Source organism: Mugil cephalus, chromosome 21, assembly GCF_022458985.1.
Source record: "Mugil cephalus isolate CIBA_MC_2020 chromosome 21, CIBA_Mcephalus_1.1, whole genome shotgun sequence".
Lineage (NCBI taxonomy): Eukaryota > Metazoa > Chordata > Actinopteri > Mugiliformes > Mugilidae > Mugil > Mugil cephalus.
In genome coordinates, this window is record NC_061790.1 from 2,757,492 (window position 1) to 2,776,660 (window position 19,169).

Here is a 19,169-nt window from a genome sequence, read left to right on the forward strand (position 1 = left end):
TACAATATTATTTTTATTGTTTGTTTTAAAGTTCATGAACATCACATCAAATCAGTTGCAAAATAAGACAATTACAGTTTACTGAGTAGATGTAATAACTGTAGGTTAGTGGTGCAGTTTATCAGTATTTTAATCAGCCAGGTTATGCTTATATAACATTACTCTAATGATGTCAAACTAAGTTAAACAATTCCTAAAAAGGCAGAAATTTAATTTATGCATTGAACTTTTAACAAAAATAAAGAGCAGCTGCTGCCAACGCTCAGCATTTGGATTTGACACAAGTTCTCTCATTTCTGTTGAACATATTTAGCAGGTGGTTTATTTTTGCATGAATCAAAGATGCCAAACAACGCCAAAGCTCAAATAACATTAAAATCCCTTCAGTCCTCCTCCTCACATCAGGGAGACAGCACACAGCTTATGAGGTGAAGGGTTGAGGGAGAAGCCAACACGTGGAGTCAGATCCAGGTCGTCCTCAGAAACTCCAGGTGGAGGAGTGAAGCGGAAGTGTTGCAGGAGGGTGGTGAAGAAGATGAAGAGCTCCATCCCGGCCAGACTCTCTCCGATACAAATCCTTTGGCCTGTGAGAGAGAACAAGGTTACAGCTCATCTGCCAGTAGATTAAACATTAACTTTCATTGTTGACCTCACAAACCTGCAGAAAAAGGCATGAAGGCGTCTGGCTTGACAAACTTTCCGTCTTTGTCCAGGAAGTGGGCGGGATGAAAGGAGTGTGGTCTCTCCCATTCACTCTCATCATGAAGAACAGAAAACAAGAAAGGGTAGACAGTTGTTCCCTGTAAAAGATACAAAATATATCAAATCCATAATAACAATGAAGATGTTGCACTAGACAAAATGTCCATTTTCTTCTTTACGTCTTGGAGTGCTCCTACATCTTAGTTGTTTCAAGCTGACCTTCTTGATGAAGTGACCCCTGAAGGTGACGTCTTTGTTCGTCCTGTGAGGAAGCGACAAAGGTGCGATGCTAGCCAGTCTCTGCGTCTCATGGATGACAGCGTTGGTGAAAGGTACCTCCTTCCTGTCCTTCAACTCCACCTGACGACTTCCTATCACCCTGGTCAACTCATCCCGGACCTGGTCTGGAAGATGAATGGAAGCCAAAGTCAAATTTATTTTTAATAAACTTACTCAGTAGCTACAGCTGTCTAAGATGGTCATAGCTTCTTACCTTGTATCTTGGGATATTTGGCCAGAAATAAAAATCCCCATCTGAGAGTAGTTGATGTTGTATCAGTGCCACCAACAAGAAGATTGATAACGGTAATCAGCAGATTTTCATCGTGGAAGGGACTGTTGGTAATTCCAGATTTCTGTTTATGAAGAACAACAGTTATTCACCAATTCCCATATTTTATTAAGCTCATCATCAGTTCTGATATGGTTCCCACCTCCAGCTTTTGTTTGTGGACCAGAAAGGCGTCCACGAAGCCTCTGCACATCTGTGGATTGAGGGTCGCTTTCAAATGGCTCAACAGCTTTAAGTTGTGTTTTCTCTGAGCAGCAAATGATTTTGCATACTCTTTGCGGAATGGAAGAAAATTGCCAATCCATGGGAACAGGTTATATAACTGAAAAAAATAGTATTTATAACAGAAAATACATTTTTTTGTTTTGTTTTGTTTCTTTTGTCTATTGTCCACATAGTCAAACAGCACAGGGAGTCAACAGCATATGAGATTGATGCAGTTATATTCTTGCGGCCGAATATTTTATGGTTTCAGTGTGTGTATGTGACCATCACAGATCCTCCATGGAAGCTAGTTTGTTGACCTTGTGTGTCAGGCAGTGTTACACCTCAGTGAATATTGGGGGAATAAACAACAGAAAAGATGTGAAAGGATGGACAGAGGAAGGGAGACTTGTGGTGCTGGTAGGAACTAGTGGAGTGAAAGACCCTGTGCTTTCCAAGCCACCTCACTCAGGATTGAGGGGGTTCAGGGGTTTCTGTGTTTCTGTGTAGATCTCTGGAGAGATGGGAGAGTCTAGGAGGATTAATATGTAACAAGAATCCCCTAAATAAGGATTAACTTAATGTAATTTGCAATCTCATAAGAAGTGTGCGTGCACTCCAATCCTTTCTTTTAATCACCAAAGGTGTCTACAGCTAGCAGTGGCTGGCATGTGATAAAACGTAAAGCAACGTAAAACAAGTTAGTGTTTTTGATTTTTCGGTTTCATCACCAAAAAATACAACAAGACAACATTTCCATGGTTGAAGGTGACTGCGTTCGCCTCAAGCTTCCCCCTGTTTTGCCACCAGCTAACATGACGTCACAGTGACGTGGGCCATGAAGGAATCTATAGGGCATGTTACAGCCATGGCGCACATGGGGTTGCTAAGGAAGGGGCACCCCTAATGCATGCTCAAGGTGTTGTAGTCCAGGGATCCAACATTGTGAACCTGGATGTGGATGGTAATAACAATTTTGACATAACAACAGTTCCCTTAAATAAAGAGATTAATATTGTTTTGCAGAGCAGATGAGCAGAGATGGCATGAACTAGCAGGTACAATCAAGTGGTAACTTAAAATTAAGGGAGTCACTGAATGCAGCCCATTTTTTATAAGTCAGGTCACTTGATTTTTTTTTCGGGTAGAAGATTTTTTTCTGCAATGATATATAGTAGGCAAGAAGGTACAACCATTGGGAGATGTTTAGAGAATATTTATCCAATTATACATTTTTTTTCTGTTAATTCCAAACAGAATGTATAATGTATGTAAGTTATGATATAATGTAATGTGATATAAGTATAATGTAATTAAGTAATGAAGCTTTAAAATGATACCTGTACAGATGGAGTCCCCAGAAGTTCGTTGTTTCTGCATATGCGATCTATCAGAGATGTGAACTCTACATCGTCATATTCAAATCTGTGTCCGAAGGTGATGGAGCAGATAATATTAGCAACTGCATAGTTTATTGTTTGCAGGGTATCAAAAGCCTCACCTGCCACAAGAATCAGAAAGAAAAGTTGGAACAATTTGACTAAACATGTTTCCATCATTGTTCCAAATACTTTACCTTTGAATTTCTTTAAAACTTCAATAAGGTAGCGACTTTCCTCAATGATCTTGTTCTCACATTCCTTCTTGCCCATCCCAAAGTCCCTCAGGTTAGTCATGGTAAACCGCCGGAGGTCTTTCCATGATTCTCCATTGGACCAAATGATACCTGAGTAACAATTTACAACCACACAAAGGATATCAATGTTTGCTCAACAACAACAATTATTTTCTAACTTTACTCAAGCAGCTACTGACCATTTCCATGCATAAATTCTTCCAAAATGTGAAGTTGACCTCTTTCCCCAAACTCATCAGCATAATTTACAAGTGCCTCCTTCACTGTCTTGTATCCTGCCAGCACAACCACTTTTTTAGGTCCCATATAGATAGTGAAGACTGAGCCATATTTCTTGGAAAGCTGCAACACACACACATATAATGCAGACTATTGTGACTGCACTGACAACAACTAAATAAAAATTCCCTCCAGCCACCTCCTCACCTCCAGTAATGTGCTGTGAAGTCTCTTCAGGTCGAGCTGCAGCAGGTTACCCAGCAGGGGAAGTGGTTTTGGTCCTGGAGGTTCCTTCAATGTTGCCTGGGAAGTGAAGCCGGAAGATGAGATAAGGTAGACAAAGAATACGACCACCAGGCTTCCCAACAGGAAGACAAAGCTGGATGAATGGACGGCAAATTCTAATAAGTCCATAGCTCCTGAAAACACTGGTGACCTTCTGTCTCCTCAGCAGTGACTGAAGTGTCCTCCTGCTGAACTGTTTAGCTCAGCCTTTATAAAAGAAATTGCTCTGTCAAACTTGAACATAAATAGTTTGTGACAGAACAACTCAAAAGTTATGTATTTAGGATATGGCTTCATAATCTTGGTGACACACTGGATATGTCAGGTTGACATAACAGGAACACATTGACCTTTTCAAATTTTAACCGATATGACATTCTTTGCCCCAAATGTTCCTTTGTTGTTATGTTTACTCATGCACGATGGGTACTACCTCCTCTGTGAGGTGCAAACACTGGATGGATGCCAGTGGACACAACCCAGTAAGCAGTTCATCTTCATTTATTGTCTATGTTAGGATTATAAAATATTGTTTTTTGGCAATTTTGTATGAAAAATCAAGTAATCATACTCAGGGCTGTCGCACGTGGACGGGGAAACAAGGCAATTGCCTAAGGCAAACTGGAAGGAGGCCCCCAGAGATGGCTTCTATTGGTCCATATCAATGATAATGATGGGTCCCCTGTAACACAATGGGAATCCGCCCTAATGGGGCCCCCTTCAAGCTGCTGCTTGCTCGTGGCTAGAGGGGGCTTCCTGGGAACTACTGACATTTGGTAATCATAGACACAACTTGAAAACCCCTTAAACACTGCAACGATGACATGTTGGGAGTCTCCTTGATGGGGCCCCACCTACACAGGGCAAAATGAACTGAACTTACCTTTCAGGACATGCAAAAAAATGAAAACAAGAAGGGGGTGTTAAAAATGAGACGTGTTAAGTATGAATATATGTTTAATTAAAAGTAGTTTTTGCCACTGTGGCTTTGTCGCAGTCCCAACAAGCATCAGAAAAGTTTAGTGTTCACTGCACTACAACAGCTAATGCTAGTTAGACAATGAACCAGTATAAAGCTTTTAAACTCTTGACATATCTGTTGGAATTTGTCTGAACAGAAGAGATGTATTATAAAATAATGACACCAGTTTTGTTGCCAATAGATGTGTACACAGAACACTGTGCCTGCAATAAGTTAACACTGCCAACGACAATGTTCCTCCAATATCTCCTATTAGTAATGCATTTGTTGTTACTAACACAGATGAAACCAACATCAGTTCTGCTGTCAGTAGATAACCCTATTCTATCCAAACTGTGACTATTTTGTTTTTAGAAGAGGAAGACATTTCATGCCCATGCCTTTGCTGGTATAAATTAAACAATAAACAAAATGTTAACATACAGCACTGAAGTTGTTGCTGTTGTTTGCCCTTGTAGTGCATGATGAGGGCACTAAGTTCAGTTTAGAAATGCCGGAAAAGTGTTTGTTTAATAACAGAAGTGCGTTAAGAGTGGAAAGGCATAATTTAACACACTCATCTCTTAGCTGTTTGCAAGAAAGGCCCTGTGTATTGTTTTGGTTTCCAGTTAATGAAGGATGCCATAAGAGCAGAGTCAGCTTAGATTTCCCAGAGAGAAAGATATCAGTGTAACTGTCAACATGTGAACTTAAGTAAAGCTAACATTTGTTCACCTGAGTTGAATTAAGTCGAGGTAACTGTTCATTCCATTCCATTCATTACATGTTGGCACATGCCATGAATGGTGGTACAACAGACAACAAACATGATTTAGCCTTTTTGTACTAAACAAGACCCTTTTTTTAATGATATGTAAACATGCCTTGGTGATTCATTAGTGGGAAGTTTGATGGATTCTACAGTGTGCACAATTGTAGAATTTGATTGAATGGAAATTGCAGACTGTAGTGGAGGAATCAGCAGTATTTTGTTGTCAGGTCTCTCTTTAAAAGGTAAATTTGGTTATCTAAATGTCCATATGGCACAAAACAAATCAAACACTGTCCATGATTGGAAACACAACACAGTGAAGCATGGTGGTGGCAGTATCATGCTGGGGGTTGTTCTACAACAATGGTGATGAACTCAGGTGTTTCTGTTACATTTGAGAAGGACAAATGTCAGTATTTATTTATCTTATCATCTATGTATGCGTGCATGTGTGCTTTTAAAACTGTGGAGCTTTCATTTTGTTCTTTTGGACAAAAACATTACACCCAAATATTACATCGTCATTTTACAACAATATTTAATCCATAGTGTCACTTTCCAAAAATATGCAAAAAGATTCCTTCAGTTTTTGTTATCTGTGTCATCTGTAGAAGATAATTTCTAATATGTTACTTTTTTGTGAGTTTTTAAATACGGGGGATGGCACACAGTTTATGAGATGAAGGGCCGAGAGTGAAGCCGACACGTGGAGTCAGATCCAGGTCATCCTCAGAAACTCCAGGTGGAGGAGTAAAACTGAAGCGCTGCAGGAGGGTGGTGAAGAAAAGGAAGAGCTCCATCTTGGCCAGACTCTCTCCGAGACAAATTCGGCGACCTGTGAGAGACGACAAGGTAAATACTAACCGAGGGTTGGCCGACCCTTGACAGCAAGTGATACTGAGGCTCACAAACCTGCAGAAAATGGCATGAAGGCGTCTCGCTTGACAAACTTTCCGTCGTTGTCCAGGAAGTGGGCGGGATGGAAGGTCCCTGGCTTCTCCCACTGACTCTCATCGTATAGGACTGACATTAGAAGAGGGAACACTGTGGTGCCCTGTTGACGACATCAAAACTGAAAAGCTTGCCCTGTAGGTTTGTATCTATATGTTGTTTCACATTTTAAGGAATTAAAATTAATGATTACATCATGATCAGATTCTTTCATGTTCCTGTTGCCATTAGCTCATAGATCTTAGTTATTTTATTCTCTCAGACCTTCTTAATGAAGTAACCCTGGAAGGTAACGTCCTTGCTGGTTCTGTGGGGCAGTGACGCGGGGACGATGTTGCCAAATCTTTGTGTCTCATGGATGACGGCGTCAGTGAAGGGCAGGTTCTTTCTGTCCTCAACCCGTGCCTGACGATCTCCTATAACCCTGCTCAGTTCTTCGTGGACCTTTTCTGGAGAAGAGCAAAAACAAATACTCTTAGGAATATATTTTTTTATATGTCTATGCATTTAAACAATGCATATTTATGTCTCTTTACCTTGTATTTTTGGATATTTTGCCATAAGTAAGAGTGCCCATCTGAGCGTGGTTGCAGTTGTTTCGGTGCCAGCACCGAACAAATTGAAAACAGTCATCATAAGGTTTCTTTCGTTGAAAATATTGTCTGTGCCTTGAGATTCCTGCACAAAAAAGAGTAACAAGCTGTAATAATTTGTAATTTGAAGAACTGCTGCTTTTGGTGGGCTGTGTCTGTCTTCATTTAATTTTTCAGCCTTGGGTTTTGCCTCAAGCCCTTGATATATAAATAGAACTTTTAGCTCTGACAATTACCTCTGTTAATCATCAATTGTGCTGTAGTAAGATAAGATTTCTGCAAGTGTAGATGTCAGTCAAACATAGGTATAAAAATAGGCTGCAATATTTAACCTGAATATAATTTAATAGTAAGCTGTTTCTATATGTTTATATATCATAGAGTTTTCCAACCTCCAGATGTTGTTTGCGGACCAGGAAGGCATCCACGAAGCCTCTGCACATCTGTGGGTTGAGGGTTTCTTTCAAACGACTGAACAATTGTAAGTTCTGTGTCTTATTGGCAAGAAACAACTGCTCCAGTTCCTTCTTGTTAGCAATCAGTTTGCCAAGCCATGGGAACAGGCTGTACAACTGCAAATAAATAAATAATGACAAGATTAGTTTGTGAATTGATATCTTCATGTAATACAATATACATGGACTCATGGACTCAGTTATACCTGCATTGAGGGAGAGCCTATAAGTTGAATGCTTTTGTTTGCTCTGTCTACCATAGATGTGAACTCAGGATCATTATACTCAAATCTGCTTCCATAAACCATGGAGGAGATAATATTAGAGACAGCAAAGGTCACTGGTTGGGTTGTATCAAAAGGTTCTCCTGTGGTCAGAAAAAACAAAAAGAAACATCACATGGTTAAAATGTTGCCCATGTTTTTTTTCTATTATTTTTTTTCTTTTTTCTTTTTTTTTTCTTTGTTTTTGAATGAAGACACTCACCTTTGAATTTCTCTATCACTTTCATGAGCTGGTGACATTCCTCAGTGATTTTGTCCTCACACGCCTTCTTGCCCATTCCATAGTCTCTTAGGTTAGTCAATGTGAAGCGTCTCAGTTCTTTCCATGTGTTTCCATTGGACCATAAAACCCCTGACGAGAAGAACCATCATATTACATACCTAACCAATTAAAAGTGAATCAACATTTGCTAAAAAGTCAAAGAGTAACAGAGAAGCTTCTTGTTTCCAGCTTCATACCATGTCCCTGAGTTAATCTATCTAAATTCCGCAGTGGGGATCTTTCCCCAAACTCTTCATCATGGTTGACAAGTGCCTCCTTCACCGTCTTGTATCCGGCCAGCACCACCACTTTTTGGGTTCCCATGTAGATAGTAAAGACTGATCCATATTTCTTGGAAAGCTGAAAACAATGACAACAAAAAAGTTATTGATCTGGTATATGATGGCGTCTACGTACAGAAGCTAATTCTTGACTCTGCCTTTACCTCCAGGAAGGTTTGGTAGGGTCTCTTGATGTCCAGCTGCAGCAGGTTACCAAGAATGGGAAGTGGTGTCGGTCCTGGAGGTTCCTTCCTGTGCTCCTGGGTGTTGAAGAAGATAATATAGGTGAGAAGAAGAACCACCAGAGCTCCCAATATGGAGAAAGTAGTGGAGGACTGGAGGAAAATATCAAGCACCGCCATGACTTAAAAATGAGCGGCACTCAATGTGTCCTGTGTGCTAAGTGTGATCTTTCTGCTGCTTGGCAGTGCATATGACAGTACTAAGGGGTGGAGGTTATATATTTACTTACTGAGGCCGGCTAATCATTCATAGAAAGTGTAACAATGTGAAGCAACATATTTAAAGAAAAAAAAAAGATGATTAAGAGAGGGCATTATACAACATCGTCAGCGTGGCTGATTGTGTGCCACGCCTGCTCCCGTGGGATAAACCGATCTCGCTGGGGCAAAGCACATCGAATCTTAACCAGTTACACACAAGAAAAACATGTATCTTTTATTCACTGTACATATTTTGAATCAGTAATAGTTTCTCATCATGGTGCTTTAAGCCATTTCCTGACAGCTCAGATATGACTGAACAATCTCTGTGTATTCATAAATTATGTGTGTTTACTATTTACAATAAATGAAGTTTTAAGCTAAGTCCCAGTGTTGGTGTAAAACTACTCACGTTACTATGGAATAGTATGAGACACAAATGTAAACACGATGTTTCAGTGTCTGGGTTCAATGGTTGGGTTCTATCAAAAGGTTCACCTATGGCCAGAGAAAGAAACAAGGTCAGACTGAACGGCCCACGTGGGTTCAGTATGTGCAAAGTTGAAGGAGGAGTGGTGTGATATTATGCTCTAAAACCCACAAAGTTGACAGTCTTTTTTTTTTTTTTTTAATATTTCAAATGGAGACCACACACCTCCAATTTGTGTATGTATATATCTATATCAGGCTTTGGCTTTGTCTGCTTTGTCTGATTGTTTGAACTTGGACTCAAATCATGGAGGAGATAATATTAGAGAAGAAGGAAAGCCAGATTGAAGGGCCCATGTGAGTTCAGTATGTGCAAAGTTGAAGGTGAAAGAGGAGGAGGAGTGATGTGATATTATACACTAAAACCACAAAATGATCATTCGACTGAACATTACACAATTATTTTATATTATTTGGAGACCACACAACTCACAGTAATACACATGCACCATCTGAGCTCTATTATTTCCACCTTTCCACCAGAATAATGTCCTCCACGAAAAAAGTTCAACGGTGTCCTAACTTTTAAAACTATTAAATGAATTTAAATAACAACACAAAGTTAGTGTCTGCAGTTTACATGTTGGGACAAGACTTCAGTTGTTATAGTACTTGCAGATGATACAAAGCTTTCCATTTCATCATTCCAACAGAGTGCTGGGATTGTCTCAGAAAGAGAAAACCAAGTCAGGGGTCAAACTCATTCTGTGTCTTATTGGCAAGAAACAACTGCTCCTGTTCCTACTTTTTAACAATGGGTTTGCCAATCCATGGGAACAGGTTGCACAACTGCAAATAAACAATACGTATTTACTCACGTGAGTGAGTTCAGTGTGTGCAAAGTTAAAGGTGAAGGAGGAGGAGGAGTGATATTATACACTAAAGCCACAAAGTTATTGTTCGACTACACATTACACAATTATTTTATATCATATGTAGGCCACACACCTCACATGCACCACCTGAGCTCTATTATTTCCACCTTTCCACCAGAATAATCTCACCTACTAAAACACATTACGTAACACCATAAAGGAAGTGTCAGCAGTGTATGTGTTGGGACAAGACTTCAGTTTTTATAGTACTTGCAGATAACACAAAGCTTTCCATTTCATCATTCCAACAGAGTGCTGGGATTGTCTCAGAAAGAGAAAACCAAGGCAGGGGTCAAACTTATTCTGTGTCTTATTGGCAAGAAACAACTGCTCCTGTTCCTTCTTTTTAACAATGGGTTTGCCAATCCATGGGAACAGGTTGTATAGCTGATAAAAAGTATTGATATTTATGGTTTCAACGTGTGTGTATGTGACCATCACCGATCCTCCCTGGGAGCTAGTTTGTTGGTCTTTATTGAGTGGAGTGACCTCGTGTGTCAGGGAGGGCAGTGTTTCACCTCAGTGAATATTGGGGGGAATAAACAACAGAGAAGATGTGGAAGGATGGAAAGATGAAGGGATGCTTGTGGTGCTGGTAGGAACTAGTGGAGTGAAAGACCCTGTTCTTTCCAAGCCATCTCACTCAGGATTGAGGGGGCCCAGGGGGTTTCTGTGTAGATCTGGATTTCTGCCTACTTCATTAGTCCTGCATCTGGGTCCTCACCTCAACACCCTTCCCACTTGATAGAACGACGTGACCAGCATGGACCAAGCAGACTTTTTTTTTCTTTTTTTCGATGAGGCAGAGCATATGAGGCGAGTACTTGCATATTACAAAGAATGTATGCATGGGAGCAAGCCCTGGCTCATGCCTGAGTTCCAGCCCCTGTCTGAGGGGACTCGCCTGGCCAGGAGCACCCCGACTGGAAGGCATGGCCCTCGTGGTGGCCACGAAAGCAGACCCGGCCCCCCGCAGCGCCCCTAGTTCCCGATCCTTCCACGTTACCGATCCTGAGGAGCCATTTGTTCCGGCAGTCCACGTTCCCGATCATGATCTCTTAACAAGACCCTTTTGTGATGATATGTAAACGTGCCTTGGTGATTCATTAGTGGGGAGTTTTATGGATTCTACAGTGTGTACAATTGTAATATTTGATTGAATGGACATTGCAGACTGTAGTGGAGGAATCAGCAGTATTTTGTTATCACATCACCGTTTAAAAGGTAAATTTGGTTATCTAAATGTCCATATGGCACAGAAAGAAACATCATCATCAGCATGCTTTCTTGTCTGCACTTGTGTTCTTGTGGCCTTAGAAAACATCCTCAGACACTGATTGAGTTCGGATTCAAAGTACACATCTCTCAATTCAACTCAACTCAACTTTATTTATATAGCACTTTAAACAACAGCTACGGCCAAGACAAAGTGCTTTACATGGATAAAATGAGAGCATAAAACATAACACAATTAAAAGCAATAAAACAATAGACAATAACAATAATACAAAGCACTAAAAGCAGCAAGCAAGGACAGACTCTCATGGAAAGCTTGAACGCCATGGAATAAAAATGGGGTTTTAGACGAGTTTTAAAAGTCGACAGTGAGGGGGCTTGTCTGATGTGCAGTGGTAGATTGCTCCACAACTTAGGAGCAGCAACAGAAAATGCTTTGTCCCCTCCGAGCTTCCGCTTGGACCTCCAGGAACAACTGATCAGCTGACCTGAGATACCGAGCAGAAGTGTAGGGATGAAGAAGCTCAGAGAGGTAAGGCGTAGTGAGACCATTCACAGATTTAAAAGCAAATAATGAATCTTAAAATGGACCCTCAAGTGCACAGGCAGCCAGTGAAGCGAGGCCAGAATGGGGGTTATGTGCTCTCTCTTACGTGTTCCAGTTAAGAGACGAGATGCCGCATTCTGGACTAACTGGAGGTGTGCAAGGGAGGACTGGCTGACCCCAAAATAAAGTGCGTAACAGTAATCCAGCCGAGATGTAATGAAGGCATGGATTACTGGCTCAAGGTAAGGAGTGCAAGTGCAAGGAAATACGTCACCTTTACTAGCTGCCTTAGGTGAAAACTGCTGGACTTAACTACGGTACCAATTTGATGATCCAAATCACTGTCCATCTTGAAACGTTAAAATCACATAAAATGCGAAGGGGCCCAAGTCAGTAGTAGGGGTTCACATGAGTTACTGGGACCAAACACCATCACCTCAGTTTTCATCTGACCAAGTACAATCCAAATATTTGGATGTGTTCTTGGTTAAAGGTTAAAAAGTGTTGCTTGTCATGTGTTTTTAAAATGAAGACACTGACCTTTGAATTTCTCAGTCACTTTAATGACCACCTAAGAATTTTAGACAGGAGATTATTGAAAAGTAGAATTGGCATGGAAGGAATAAATCTACCAAGAATAGTCACCAAGACACCTATGATTAACCTGAAAGAGCTGCATTGGTTCGTCACCAGTTAAAGAGAGTGGCAAAGCTCATATTTAATCTTTTGGTGCTGGGACTAGAATCTTTATTTGGTAGAAATCAAACACTGTCCATGGCTAGAAATGCAACACTGGGAAGCATGGTGGTGGCAGTATCCTGCTGTGGGGTTGTTCTACAACAATGATGATGAACACATGTCTTTCTGTGTTTTTTTGTTTTTGAACAAATACATTACACATAAATATTCCATCATCATTTTGCAACAATATTTAATCCATAGTGTCACTCTCCAAAGGGTAGAAATATGCAAAAAGATCCCTTCAGTTTTTGTTATCTGTGTCATCTGTTGAAGATAATTTTGATGTGTTACTTTTTTTTTGAGTTTTTAAATACGGGGAATGGCACACAGTTTATGAGATGAAGGGCCAAGAGTGAAGCCGACACGTGGAGTCAGATCCAGGTCGTCCTCAGAAACTCCAGGTGGAGGAGTAAAACGGAAGCGCTGCAGGAGGGTGGTGAAGAAAAGGAAGAGCTCCATCTTGGCCAGACTCTCTCCGAGACAAATTCGGCGACCTGTGAGAGACGACAAGGTAAATACTAACCGAGGGTTGGCCGACCCTTGACAGCAAGTGATACTGAGGCTCACAAACCTGCAGAAAATGGCATGAAGGCGTCTCGCTTGACAAACTTTCCGTCTTTGTCCAGGAAGTGGGCGGGATGGAAGGTCCCTGGCTTCTCCCACTGACTCTCATCGTACAGGACTGACGTCAGAAGAGGGAACACTGTGGTGCCCTGATGACGACATCAAAACTGAAAAGCTTGCCCTGTAGGTTTGTATCTATATGTTGTTTCACATTTTAAGGAATTAAAATTAATGATTACATCATGATCAGATTCTTTCATGTTCCTGTTGCCATTAGCTCATAGATCTTAGTCATTTTATTCTCTCAGACCTTCTTAATGAAGTAACCCTGGAAGGTAACGTCCTTGCTGGTTCTGTGGGGCAGTGACGCGGGGACGATGTTGCCAAATCTTTGTGTCTCATGGATGACGGCGTCAGTGAAGGGCAGGTTCTTTCTGTCCTCAACCCGTGCCTGACGATCTCCTATAACCCTGCTCAGTTCTTCGTGGACCTTTTCTGGAGAAGAGCAAAAACAAATACTCTTAGGAATATATTTTTTTTATATGTCTATGCATTTAAACAATGCATATTTATGTCTCTTTACCTTGTATTTTTGGATATTTTGCCATAAGTAAGAGTGCCCATCTGAGCGTGGTTGCAGTTGTTTCGGTGCCAGCATTGAACAAATTGAAAACAGTCATCATAAGGTTTCTTTCGTTGAAAATACTGTCGGTGCCTTGAGATTCCTGCACAAAAAAGAGTAACAAGCTGTAATAATTTGTAATTTGAAGAACTGTTGCTTTTGGTGGGCTGTGTCTGTCTTCATTTAATTTTTCAGCCTTGGGTTTTGCCTCAAGCCCTTGACATATAAATAGACCTTTTAGCTCTGACAATTACCTCTGTTAATCATCAATTGTGCTGCAGTAAGATAAGATTTCTGCAAGTGTAGATGTCAGTCAAACATAGGTATAAAAATAGGCTGCAATATTTAACCTGAATATAATTTAATAGTAAGCTGTTTCTATATGTTTATATATCATAGAGTTTTCCAACCTCCAGATGTTGTTTGCGGACCAGGAAGGCATCCACGAAGCCTCTGCACATCTGTGGGTTGAGGGTTTCTTTCAAACGACTGAACAATTGTAAGTTCTGTGTCTTATTGGCAAGAAACAACTGCTCCTGTTCCTTCTTGTTAGCAATCAGTTTGCCAAGCCATGGGAACAGGTTGTACAACTACAAATAAAAAATGACAAGATTAGTTTGTGAATTGATATCTTCATTTAATACAATATACATGGACTCATGGACTCAGTTATACCTGCATTGAGGGAGAGCCTGCAAGTTGAATGATTTTGTTTGCTCTGTCTACCATAGATGTGAACTCAGGATCATTATACTCAAATCTGCTTCCATAAACCATGGAGGAGATAATATTAGAGACAGCATAGTTCACTGGTTGGGTTGTATCAAAAGGTTCTCCTGTGGTCAGAAAAAAAACAAAAAGAAACATCAGATGGTTAAAATGTTGCCCATGTTTTTTTTTTTTATATTTGTTTTTTTTTTTTTGTTTTGTTTTTTGGTTTTTTTTTAATGAAGACACTCACCTTTGAATTTCTCTATCACTTTCATGAGCTGGTGACATTCCTCAGTGATTTTGTCCTCACACGTCTTCTTGCCCATTCCATAGTCTCTTAGGTTAGTCAATGTGAAGCGTCTCAGTTCTTTCCATGTGTTTCCATTGGACCATAAAACCCCTGACGAGAAGAACCATCATATTACATACCTAACCAATCAAAATTGAATCAACATTTGCTAAAAAGTCAAAAAGTAACAGAGAAGCTTCTTGATTCCAGCTCCATACCATGTCCCTGAGTTAATTCATCCAGAATCCGCAGTGGGGATCTTTCCCCAAACTCTTCATCATAGTTGACAAGTGCCTCCTTCACCGTCTTGTATCCGGCCAGCACCACCACTTTTTGGGTTCCCATGTAGACAGTAAAGACTGATCCATATTTCTTGGAAAGCTGAAAACAACGACAACAAAAAAGTGATTAATCTGGTATATGATGGCGTCTACGTACAGAAGCTAATTCTTGACTCTGCCTTTACCTCCAGGAAGGTTTGGTAGGGTCTCTTGATGTCCAGCTGCAGCAGGTTACCAAGAATGGGAAGTGGTGTCGGTCCTGGAGGTTCCTTCCTGTGCTCCTGGGTGTTGAAGAAGATAAGATAGGTGAGAAGAAGAACCACCAGAGCTCCCAATATGGAGACAGTAGTGGAGGACTGGAGGAAAATATCAAACACCGCCATGACTTGAAAATGAGCGGCGCTCAATGTGTCCTGTGTGTCAAGTGTGATCTTTCTGCTGCTTGGCAGTGCATATGACGGTACCAAGGGGTGGAGGTTATATATTTACTTACTGAGACCGGCTAATCATTTATAGAAAGTGTAACAATTTGAAGCAACATATTTAAAGAAAAAAAAAGATGATTAAGACAGGGCATTATACAACATCGTCAGTGTGGCTGATTGTGTGCCACACCTGCTCCCGTGGGATAAACCGATCTCACTGGGGCAAAGTACATCGAATCTTAACCAGTTACACACAACTAAAACATGTATCTTTTATTCACTGTACATATGTTGAACCAGTAATAGTTTGCCATCATGGTGCTTTAAGACATTTTTTGACAGCTCTGATATGACTGACATAGACCTCTGGCGATTTTGTCACTATGAACAATCTTTGTGTATTCATAAATTATGTGTGTTTACTATTTACAACAAATAAAGTTTTAAGCTAAGTCCCAGTGTTGGTGTAAAACTACTCACGTTACTATGGAATAGTATGAGACACAAATGTTAACACAATGTTTCAGTGTCTGGGTTCAATGGTTGGGTTCTATCAAAAGGTTCACCTATGGCCAGAGAAAGAAACAAGGTCAGACTGAACGGCCCACGTGGGTTCAGTATGTGCAAAGTTGAAGGAGGATGAGTGGTGTGATATTATGCTCTAAAACCCACAAAGTTAACAGTCTTTTTTTTTTTTTTTTTTTTTTTTTTAATATTTCAAATGGAGACCACACACCTCCAATTTGTGTATGTATATATCTATATCAGGCTTTGGCTTTGTCTGCTTTGTCTGATTGTTTGAACTTGGACTCAAATCATGGAGGAGATAATATTAGAGAAGAAAGAAAGCCAGATTGAAGGGCCCATGTGAGTTCAGTATGTGCAAAGTTGAAGGTGAAAGAGGAGAAGGAGGAGTGATGTGATATTATACACTAAAACCACAAAATGATCATTCGACTGAACATTACACAATTATTTTATATTATTTGGAGACCACACAACTCACAGTAATACACATGCACCATCTGAGCTCTATTATTTCCACCTTTCCACCAGAATAATGTCCTCCACGAAAAAAGTTTAACGGTGTCCTAACTTTTAAAACTATTAAATGAATTTAAATAACAACACAAAGTTAGTGTCTGCAGTTTACATGTTGGGACAAGACTTCAGTTGTTATAGTACTTGCAGATGATACAAAGCTTTCCATTTCATCATTCCAACAGAGTGCTGGGATTGTCTCAGAAAGAGAAAACCAAGTCAGGGGTCAAACTCATTCTGTGTCTTATTGGCAAGAAACAACTGCTCCTGTTCCTACTTTTTAACAATGGGTTTGCCAATCCATGGGAACAGGTTGCACAACTGCAAATAAACAATACGTATTTACTCACGTGAGTGAGTTCAGTGTGTGCAAAGTTAAAGGTGAAGGAGGAGGAGGAGTGATATTATACACTAAAGCCACAAAGTTATTGTTCGACTACACATTACACAATTGTTTCATATCATATGTAGGCCACACACCTCACATGCACCACCTGAGCTCTATTATTTCCACCTTTCCACCAGAATAATCTCACCTACTAAAACACATTACGTAACACCATAAAGGAAGTGTCAGCAGTGTATGTGTTGGGACAAGACTTCAGTTTTTATAGTACTTGCAGATAACACAAAGCTTTCCATTTCATCATTCCAACAGAGTGCTGGGATTGTCTCAGAAAGAGAAAACCAAGGCAGGGGTCAAACTCATTCTGTGTCTTATTGGCAAGAAACAACTGCTCCTGTTCCTTCTTTTTAACAATGGGTTTGCCAATCCATGGGAACAGGTTGTATAGCTGATAAAAAGTATTGATATTTATGGTTTCAACGTGTGTATGTGACCATCACCGATCCTCCCTGGGAGCTAGTTTGTTGGTCTTTATTGAGTGGAGTGACCTCGTGTGTCAGGGAGGGCAGTGTTACACCTCAGTGAATATTGGGGGGAATAAACAACAGAGAAGATGTGGAAGGATGGAAAGATGAAGGGATGCTTGTGGTGCTGGTAGGAACTAGTGGAGTGAAAGATCCTGTTCTTTCCAAGCCATCTCACTCAGGATTGAGGGGGCCCAGGGGGTTTCTGTGTAGATCTGGATTCCTGCCTACCTCATTAGTCCTGCATCTGGGTCCTCACCTCAACACCCTTCCCACTTGATAGAACGACGTGACCAGCATGGACCAAGCAGACTTTTTTTTTCTTTTTTTCGATGAGGCAGAGCATATGAGGCGAGTACTTGCATATTACAAAGAATGTATGCATGGGAGCAAGCCCTGGCTCATGCCTGAGTTCCAGCCCCTGTCTGAGGGGACTCGCCTGGCCAGGAGCACCCCGACTGGAAGGCATGGCCCTCGTGGTGGCCACGAAAGCAGACCCGGCCCCCCGCAGCGCCCCTAGTTCCCGATCCTTCCACGTTACCGATCCTGAGGAGCCATTTGTTCCGGCAGTCCACGTTCCCGATCATGATCTCTTAACAAGACCCTTTTGTGATGATATGTAAACGTGCCTTGGTGATTCATTAGTGGGGAATTTTATGGATTCTACAGTGTGTACAATTGTAATATTTGATTGAATGGACATTGCAGACTGTAGTGGAGGAATCAGCAGTATTTTGTTATCACATCACCGTTTAAAAGGTAAATTTGGTTATCTAAATGTCCATATGGCACAGAAAGAAACATCATCATCAGCATGCTTTCTTGTCTGCACTTGTGTTCTTGTGGCCTTAGAAAACATCCTCAGACACTGATTGAGTTCGGATTCAAAGTACACATTACTCAATTCAACTCAACTCAACTTTATTTATATAGCACTTTAAACAACAGCTACGGCCAAGACAAAGTGCTTTACATGGATAAAATGAGAGCATAAAACATAACACAATTAAAAGCAATAAAACAATAGACAATAACAATAATACAAAGCACTAAAAGCAGCAAGCAAGGACAGACTCTCATGGAAAGCTTGAACGCCATGGAATAAAAATGGGGTTTTAGACGAGTTTTAAAAGTCGACAGTGAGGGGGCTTGTCTGATGTGCAGTGGTAGATTGCTCCACAACTTAGGAGCAGCAACAGAAAATGCTTTGTCCCCTCCGAGCTTCCGCTTGGACCTCCAGGAACAACTGATCAGCTGACCTGAGATACCGAGCAGAAGTGTAGGGATGAAGAAGCTCAGAGAGGTAAGGCGTAGTGAGACCATTCACAGATTTAAAAGCAAATAAAGAATCTTAAAATGGACCCTCAAGTGCACAGGCAGCCAGTGAAGCGAGGCCAGAATGGGGGTTATGTGCTCTCTCTTACGTGTTCCAGTTAAGAGACGAGATGCCGCATTCTGGACTAACTGGAGGTGTGCAAGGGAGGACTGGCTGACCCCAAAATAAAGTGCGTAACAGTAATCCAGCTGAGATGTAATGAAGGCATGGATTACTGGCTCAAGGTAAGGAGTGCAAGTGCAAGGAAATACGTCACCTTTACTAGCTGCCTTAGGTGAAAACTGCTGGACTTAACTACGGTACCAATTTGATGATCCAAATCACTGTCCATCTTGAAACGTTAAAATCACATAAAATGCGAAGGGGCCCAAGTCAGTAGTAGGGGTTCACACGAGTTACTGGGACCAAACACCATCACCTCAGTTTTCATCTGGCCAAGTACAATCCAAATATTTGGATGTGTTCTTGGTTAAAGGTTAAAAAGTGTTGCTTGTCATGTGTTTTTAAAATGAAGACACTGACC

The 19,169-nt window shown here is 40.8% G+C and overlaps 1 protein-coding gene and 1 pseudogene across 1 annotated transcript; both read right to left on the reverse strand.

Moving 5' to 3' along the window:
• Window positions 1-142: 142 nt before the first annotated feature.
• LOC124999096 lies at window positions 143-3,968 on the reverse strand (annotated as a pseudogene).
• A 1,903-nt stretch (window positions 3,969-5,871) lies between these two features.
• On the reverse strand, window positions 5,872-15,436 carry LOC124999521 (cytochrome P450 2K4-like). The gene is made up of 14 exons (XM_047574456.1): window positions 15,160-15,436; window positions 14,912-15,074; window positions 14,655-14,804; window positions 14,369-14,529; window positions 14,104-14,283; window positions 8,341-8,511; window positions 8,093-8,255; window positions 7,836-7,985; window positions 7,556-7,716; window positions 7,287-7,466; window positions 6,838-6,979; window positions 6,566-6,750; window positions 6,263-6,404; window positions 5,872-6,185 (listed from the first exon to the last, which is right to left on the reverse strand). Exons 1-14 carry the CDS (start codon window positions 15,355-15,357, stop codon window positions 5,998-6,000), a joined length of 2,334 nt encoding a protein of 777 aa, XP_047430412.1. The 5' UTR covers window positions 15,358-15,436; the 3' UTR covers window positions 5,872-5,997.
• Between the last annotated feature and the right edge of the window lie 3,733 nt (window positions 15,437-19,169).